This window comes from Trichinella spiralis, assembly GCF_000181795.1.
Source record: "Trichinella spiralis strain ISS 195 chromosome Unknown Scfld5, whole genome shotgun sequence".
In the NCBI taxonomy this organism is placed as follows: Eukaryota; Metazoa; Nematoda; class Enoplea; order Trichinellida; family Trichinellidae; genus Trichinella; species Trichinella spiralis.
The window spans coordinates 2,728,765-2,737,113 of record NW_003526944.1 but is presented as its reverse complement, the minus strand read 5'-3'; the positions used below and the strand labels follow the sequence as shown (position 1 = coordinate 2,737,113).

Genomic DNA, 8,349 nt, shown 5'->3' with positions numbered 1-8,349 from the left:
TGGGGCGTATCGATCGCATACCTTTAGAAATGAAACGACTTTCCCAACTAATAAAAAGTGAATTTTTGAGCACAGCACGGGCAGAAAATTTAAATGCAGAAAACAGTTTAAAATAATAGTTTCAGTTGTCTCACTGTAATTCAACAACAAACTATACACACGCACACAAATATACGCCTTGCACAATTGTGACATTCATAAAGGACTTAATATGAAATTATAAATTAAGCAGAATTTCATTTTTTTCAAAAATTGTTCTAAATTCCGAAAGGAGGAAATTTCACATTTTGGACTAGTGTCAAATGTATTGTCTGGAAAATGCGTAACAACTCAGCGTTTCTAACAATTCTTTCCAACATCAAACATTGGTTTTCAATTGAAAAGAAACTGACGTGAAAAATGATTACTTTATTAGAGGCATTTTATCACACAGAATGGCGGCTTTTCACCGTCGTCCAGCTTTGTGGATGTGCATAAAAAAAGTGATTTCAAAATCGATCATCTGTGCCTGCCCCAAATACGAAGCTGGGAGCTGAAATTTTCAAAAATGACAAATATTTTTTACGATTAACGCGTGCTATCGTGTTGTGGCTTCTTTTGCCTAGTCGATGATGATGGTCAATTTTCAACTGCGTAGGGATTATTCAGATGTTCAGTTGAAAAAGAGACAAGAAATGGAAATAAAAGGACAAAAATATATCCAATTTGGACAATAATGCGACATCGTCGCAACTGGGAACATGAACAGTACATTTACATTTTAAAAACCGATATCAACTTATTTGACAGTAATTGATGATTTCAGTTGTAAAAAATTAATATCAGATCAAGCTGAAGACAATCACTGAACAATTATAAACATCCACAAAAGCCTTGATGCATAATAGTTACAATGAAGAAAACAACAACAAAACCTCGTACAATACCTTAACATCATTCATGATTATTTAATGATTACATAATTTCAAAAATTACTTGAGATCCCGCAAAGTGCTAATTAATGAAGAAACTTCGTTGAAGACTAGCTTAACTTAACATGACAATTTGATAACAGAGTTGCTGTAGCTTAAAAAATGTTTCAAAATGAACATCATTGACTTTGAACGTAAAATGCACTGTGAAATATGAAACTATTGGAAATCAAAAAAGCTAATTTTCAAATTTGACTTGTTCATCAATACAGATCCACCAACAGACAACATTTAAACTATGCAAAATCATATACGTTCGCAAAAAACTGGTAAGAGTTTAAATCAAATGCACCTGAGATTGAGACGAAGTAATCGCTGAGATAAACTGTAATATCTCATTATGAAGATTTGAAAAGGATACTCGAAATATGTCTCAAATCAAATATGAAAATTACAAAACTAACTATTTTTCGATAATGAAAAGTAATGGTTACATGAAAAGAAAAACAACATAATTATAATCAATCATTCACTTATTCATTTGATTCAATTCAATTCAATTCAATTCTTCACTTCTTTGTCGTTAAATATACAAACCAGAACAAATAGCTTTTGAAAAGGATACAAAATTCAGATTTCAGAATAATAAATTTAGATAAGTATATATTAGTTTTTTTAACCTAAAAAATATCAATATCATGTATTTTGAATGTTCATTAAATAATTATTAGTCTGATATTGAATAACCGTCTTATTAAAAGCAAAAAAAGAAAAATCATCGCATAAATAATTCAAGCATTGAAATGAGGAGAATGAAATCTGATTTGCATATTTATGAAAGTCATGGTCAGTTGGATCAAAAAATGCGTAGGTGGCGGTAATCGATGCTAGAAAGAAATAGACGCACACAGAGATATAGAATGAGAGAGACCAATGGACTCTGCCGACACGGCTAATTGGTGACAGCGTTGTCAGAGAAAGCTAGAGTTCCAGCTAGTCAGAGTCAGAGTAATACATAAGCTATAGTTATAACTAATCTACTACGCTGACGGCCAAAGAGAACAAGACCTGCAACGCATAGGTTATTCAGTTAACACATAGTAATGTATAAATTTCTGTGCATAATATTTAAATTTATTGCTTTCAGTCGATTCAACATTTCAATTATGTTTAATTGCTCTGAGCTACGTTGGATAATTATAGGTCGATGTCACAACCGCCACAGGTGCTGGCGCTAGATACCGAGCAACTGCGTCTGCAAACCGCTGGAAAAGAGCCCAACAAAAACCAACTATCACCCTGTTCCCCAACAGTAAAGAGTGGACCACAGAAAAGTGGAAGGCGATCAGAGAAACAAACTTCTCCAGCAAGGCAAACGCATACAACAAAATTAACAACTCCAGCAGTAACTACATCAGTTAGTTCGAGTAATTTGCAAGAACTGAGGTACTCGTCACTGTCGGTCCGACTGAACTTGACCATTCACCAGCGGAACCTGCTAGCTCAAAGTTGGCCCAAAGTCCAGCTAATGAATCGGATTCAAGGTGGCGACGCATTTTTTCGAAAATTTTGCGAAAAAAGTCCCACTGGATGGGTAAGCGATGAAACAAAAAAACTCTATTTTTTTATTAATCTATTTGTTCCCGGGTTTGTACCTGAGACAAAATAACAACAATAATGACCACTCGGACTACGATAACGATGAATCCAAATCACCAACATCATAAACAACAACAGCAACAAAATACGCTACTTGATATGGAAGCGAAATATCAAGCAAACGCTACTGTCAGTGAGTGGATTTGCACTGATCACAGGCGAAACTTGTCATAAGTAAACACATTTGCATAATTGCTTCATTAGAGCAACAGGCTGCGCAGTTGAATTGAATTCAGCCAGCTATCCAGCTGTACAATAAACACCAACAGCAACACCAATTGCGTCCATGCCACGCCTTCGACACATTCAATACCACCAACAACAACAACTGCTGGCAGCTTTATTAATTGGATAACAATTTTCATATTGGAATATTACCGACAATTGTCATTCGAGTGAATTCAAATTTTCAAGCTGCTGAAAATTTGTCTTCTAACATTCATTTCAATCATTCAGCGTCCATGCAACGGTCCTTGGTTACGGGAAAACGAAAAATTACAACCAATTATCCAATTAATTATACCATATAAATGGATAACTGCCACTCGATAACTAGGTAAACTTTGCCCATGGTTTCAAATGATAATAATTTCCACCATTAATTTTTTAACCAAAAATACATTACCTAATTATTTGAAAAAATATAATATTTCCTTGAAAAAATTACCCATTTTCATTTGTAAAAATCGATTGATCACACAGAGTCATTAACGATCTTTGATGGCTGTGCTAATATTTGCTTAATGTTGGAAATATTCGTGACCACAACAATTCAGCCAGTACTAAGGAATGTAATAACTGAGTGATGGTGACCCTTTTGGAACAGTTTATCACAAATATCCTTGCCACGCAAATATATGAAAGTTTGGAATGCAACTTATATGTTGAAATGTATTATAAATTTGTAAAATATTCAATCTTCAACTACATCAATAGAAATAACATATACTGTCCTGTATACATTGCATATTGTCCAACACCAGTGATGAATTCTAATTTAGGCAATGTTCGAAAAAGCAAAAGTGGTCGAACGATTCGCTAAAGGTCCAGCAAATACCGGGGTCATGCGTCGGCATGAGCAACTGTTGACCGATTTGATTGGCCAAGCTGTGGAAAAAATCAACGAGCCCAGTGAACCATTCCTCCAAACTTGCTACAATTACGGCGCAGCCCATGCAAACATAAGCGTTGGTTTTATGGAAGATTGCATCTGGGAACAGCTAGCAGAAGCGGTACTCGATCGGATCAACATGGTCGGCCTTGTACGCAAGCACCGAGATCTTTCCAAAGCTTGGACTCTACTTGTTACTGTAATTGTGGAAAAAATCAAAGACGGTTACTTACAACGGCACAAACAACACAGCCGAGAGGCTGCAAAACGGGAAACCGTTCGTCGTGAATCTAGCTTTTAGTTTTGCTTTCAACTACACCCTTATCTGTATATTATTGTATGTATATATATATAAATTTATAAACACATATGCAGAAACTGAAATAAGAAGAAGAATGCATAACTTGTACAGTCATGTATGAATGTATGTACCTGGTGAACCCTACATCATAACCTGTGAAAGAAAACGAAAGAAATAAATACTGGAGTAAATATGCAACAAAATGATACAGTTTTTCAAACTTTGCGCTTGAAATTTCCATTCACCTCAACCAAATCATCAGATTAGCCGCAGAAAGCCGTAATTTATTGATTGAAAAGTAAAAATTTCTCGCCAAAGTAATTAGAGCATGGCCAACAGAACGTGGAAGACCAAAAGCTTCAAAGTTTCAATGGTCATCGACGTTTCACAGATCTGCAAAACCCCCAACTCGTTAGCACCAGCTGCCAACGAGTAAAATTTTAAATAAAATTGTTCAAGTAAAATCAATTGCCGAAATAAAATTCTTCTACAGGATATGCAATCATTCACCACAGTGTTGCTAACATTTACAAGCGATAAAAAAGAAAACGAAGAAAACAACCAACAACACATCCCTCCACCAGCTAATATTTTCCCGCTAATACTGGGGACATTGGAGGAAGAAAGCAAAGCAAGTACAAAACAATTTCAAAAATGTAATAATAAGCTTACGACAGACAATGAAGGCTTTGTTCGTTCACACAAAATGTTGCAAATCAACAATCCAAGTTGACGAGCAGTTAAAGATGACGTGCAATTGCTGCCCTAATCTTGCGAAACATTTCCAACATTTGGCTCAAGTTATGGCTAAAATTATGTAAATTACATTGAAAAATTGAATAAAGTGTTCTTTAGTCCGTATGAAAAATTTTTTCTAATACAGAAGACCAAAAAGCGATACATTATAAAGTTATATCATCTTATTCGATACTTTAAATATTATTTCTTGATAGAGTTGCATAGAAAGAAACAAATAAATATTGTAATATTGAATATTTATTAATTACATTTACAATGACCTGTTCATAATTAACTTCATTGAACATACATGCATTAAATAATTTCTGATGGTCATTTTTGAAAAAGAAGCAATCGAGTAAAAACAATAATCTTAAACTTGAAGTATATAAAGTCTACTTACATCATCAAAAGCATCGGACCAAGAAGTTCTTTCGTAATGCATACATGGTTTACGTAGGCTCGAGTGTAATTTTTGCAAGTGTAACAAGAGCAATTTTTACACAGCGGTTCAAAATCTTGAGCGTAGCTTTAAGATAATCAAAGTAAACAGAAGCAAATCAACAAGGCGTCGAATTGATAAATAAAATTTACATACCAAGGATCGTTCATGCGCATTAACTGATATTCGGCATTGTAAGGGTAATTGTCATCGACGACTAATGCCTCTTGTTTTTCTGTTATTAAATGGACGTAAGAAGTGTCGAAAAGATCAATCCCGGCTTGAGTCAAACGCCAAATTTGCTTTGGATCCAATGAACCGGGAAAGAAACGAATTCTCTCAGTGGGCAAGTGTTCCTAGCATAAAAAAAGAAACAAAATATATAAATTCAGTTACATTTCTATTTTCCAACTTGACCAACCACCAAAAAATATATTAATGACATCTTGAATTGTTTCACAATATACTGAACTTACTATGTGTTCAGAAGTAAACTTTCCCCGATAGCATTTTAAACTTGTAAAATTGCCAAAACTTTAGTCATCAACCATCAAAACTTATTCAACTTTATAACAAACTTATTTATAAATAATAATAATAATACTTACGAAACAGCTTTTCAATATTGGAATGACCGAACCGACTGACAAAGCAGACAAATCACCAAAATTGTGGAATCCTTCGAAAGAATAGCCTAAAATCATAATATTAACAAAAGCGTAATTTTAATGAGAGAAAAGAAAACAAATTGTAAACCGTCAACAGATAAAGATGAAAGCTGTTTACAGCATCGAATTCGTTCCGCCTGATCATATCCACCGACAACTGTACAAAACAATTGTTCGTTGCTCTAAAATATGAAAAAAAATTCTCTTCAAAATCACAGCAAAAGATTATTCGAAATGCACAAGCAAGTTGATAATGAAAATAATTAAATAATTTTTAAATAATTCTGTGAACAAGATTTCATTTCGCAAAGAAATATGAAAAGCTAATTCAATCTGTCACTTTGTGGATGCATTGGTTTGAAAATTTGAATTCTTTGCCACTGACGTGCGATAAAGTTGTCAGCACGTTTGAAGCGGCTATTTCATTCGACGATTACATTATAAACAGCTTTAAATTGTTAATCAAGTCTATTAAAGAAAGAACAGCATTGGCACTGATAATGAGCCGGGACACAATGGGTAAAAAATTCAAAATTTCAAATCAGGTCACGATAAAAAAAACCTGCACATCTTCACATTATATAACAACAAAATACGGTACTTCAAGAAAAGTGAAAAGCATACATTTCGTAACCAAAAAAATATTAATAAATACAACAGAGAAATACAAGCTTGATATAAACAATAAATAAATAAATAAATAAATAAAACCAGGAATACCTGCTTGGCATATTCTGCACAAGCGCGCGAAAAGAATACAGTCCGATCGACGGATTTGTTGAGTCGTTTTTTGGACGCATCAATCGGATTGTCCGAATCGGAGATGGCTTGAAAACAGTCCGCCTGGAATGCGTGCAAAATTCTGCGGAACAACTGAGGATCAAGCTAAAATTTATCAAATACAAACAAATGAATAAACACTGGAAAAATAATTAATTAGCCAACGCCAAGTAGCTGTAGTAAGTACCTTGTGCCTGCCAGCTCGACCGAAAACCGACGCACTAGTTGCGCAGTTGTAGCCTGAACGCAGGGTCTGAGCCGGATCGTTTACAGTCAACAGCAACATCGACTCATCCTAGGATAAAGCGACAATCCAAGATGCAGGGGCAATTATTGAAATAAGCACATACCGGCAAGCCGACAAATCTTTTCAAACCGCCTTTGAACTGCTCAACCGCCGACCAAGAGTCAATTCTTGAAAATTGTCGTACGGTACGATTACGGTAGAAGAATGATGGGTAAAAAGTGGGAAAAAAGTTCACTTACAATGTGGATAAGGGTATTTGCAAGATCACGTCATTCCAGTGGAACAATTCCACGAGACGTACGACGTCGTGCAAGAGATGCGGAACGTGGCCGCCGATGGTGTAAATGCAACAGCAGGGCGTTTGAACTGCGGTACCGGCGCCACGGCACCAGTCGACAATGCCGGCAAGCCGACCGAAGCCATCGGCCATTCCTGTGATTTTCAACTTCATCTTCCAAATTTTCAAAAAGCTGTAAAGGGGTACAATCCGATTAACCAACTGCCACACAATCACTCACAACAGTGGAATATTTTCGTCTGTTCACGTACATTCAAACACACAAGTTCAAACGAAACTCAGAACACCACTCGAAACAACTTTTACTAACCAATCGAAATTTACAAATTCAAAAATACATCACTACAGTCTACTGTAATAGATTTCAAGTTGAAAAAAATTTTTTTTCGTAATTTCTTCCTTGTCTTCGCTGGTTTTGTCCATTTTGGTTGAAACGAAACGAAATATTTTCGTTCCTATGCACGTTGATAAACAAAAATCTATAACATCATATCAAAATATTGTTCTTTTGACGAGAAATTCTTTTTATATTGTTCATTTATCTTATACAATTATCAACAATGTCACTCATCAAAATTTTGTTGTACAAACTTCATACACTTAGTTGTGCACGAAAAAAAGACAATTTTTTTCGATTAAACGTCAACCATACGAAATCTTTTTCGTCATTGGTTCTATGAAAAACTCAAATAATAATGCTAAAAGTTGATTATGCAATATGAAAAACTGACTGCTAATAAATAATAACAAAAGAAACAAAAAATCATACTCTTGCTAAATAGATTGCTATTTGCCATTATTAGTGAATAAATCTTCAAAGATTTTAAAATTTTAAAAACCAACTTTACGGTAGTTATGTTCCAGGATTCGTCTGAAAAAGTAAAAGTACAAACCAAGAAAAAAATGAAACAAGTTGAATACATTTTATTGTTGTTATTATTGTTAAAAAAATTCTTTCATCAAGAAATATGTCCAATAATTAAAATACCTTGCAATAATTTCATTTGCCTGATGAAATGAATGAACGTACGAACGAATGAATTACTCAGCTACAGTTTCCAATATTGAATGAAATATGTCATTTTTGAATGATTTTTAACGCTTGTCATCAGAAAATATAAATCCTACAACAGAAGATAAAATAATACCAATCTAGTTTATTGAAAATTTCAAAGTTCAGATTTGCTTCTTTCC

At 34.4% G+C, this 8,349-nt stretch overlaps 3 protein-coding genes across 3 annotated transcripts; 2 read left to right on the top strand and 1 right to left on the bottom strand.

The window, feature by feature from the left end:
• Nucleotides 1-2,118: 2,118 nt before the first annotated feature.
• On the top strand, nucleotides 2,119-3,982 carry Tsp_04277 (putative globin). Its single transcript, XM_003375043.1, has 2 exons — nucleotides 2,119-2,505; nucleotides 3,572-3,982. The coding sequence occupies exons 1-2, from the start codon at nucleotides 2,119-2,121 to the stop codon at nucleotides 3,980-3,982; spliced, it is 798 nt and encodes a 265-aa protein (XP_003375091.1).
• A 370-nt stretch (nucleotides 3,983-4,352) lies between these two features.
• Nucleotides 4,353-4,715, top strand: Tsp_04276 (conserved hypothetical protein). Its single transcript, XM_003375042.1, has 2 exons — nucleotides 4,353-4,414; nucleotides 4,442-4,715. Exons 1-2 carry the CDS (start codon nucleotides 4,353-4,355, stop codon nucleotides 4,713-4,715), a joined length of 336 nt encoding a protein of 111 aa, XP_003375090.1.
• Nucleotides 4,716-4,722: 7 nt separating this feature from the next.
• On the bottom strand, nucleotides 4,723-7,287 carry Tsp_04275 (queuine tRNA-ribosyltransferase domain-containing protein 1). The gene is made up of 8 exons (XM_003375041.1): nucleotides 7,097-7,287; nucleotides 6,961-7,024; nucleotides 6,551-6,715; nucleotides 5,919-6,012; nucleotides 5,771-5,856; nucleotides 5,319-5,518; nucleotides 5,124-5,249; nucleotides 4,723-4,789 (listed from the first exon to the last, which is right to left on the bottom strand). The coding sequence occupies exons 1-8, from the start codon at nucleotides 7,285-7,287 to the stop codon at nucleotides 4,723-4,725; spliced, it is 993 nt and encodes a 330-aa protein (XP_003375089.1).
• Nucleotides 7,288-8,349: the final 1,062 nt, after the last annotated feature.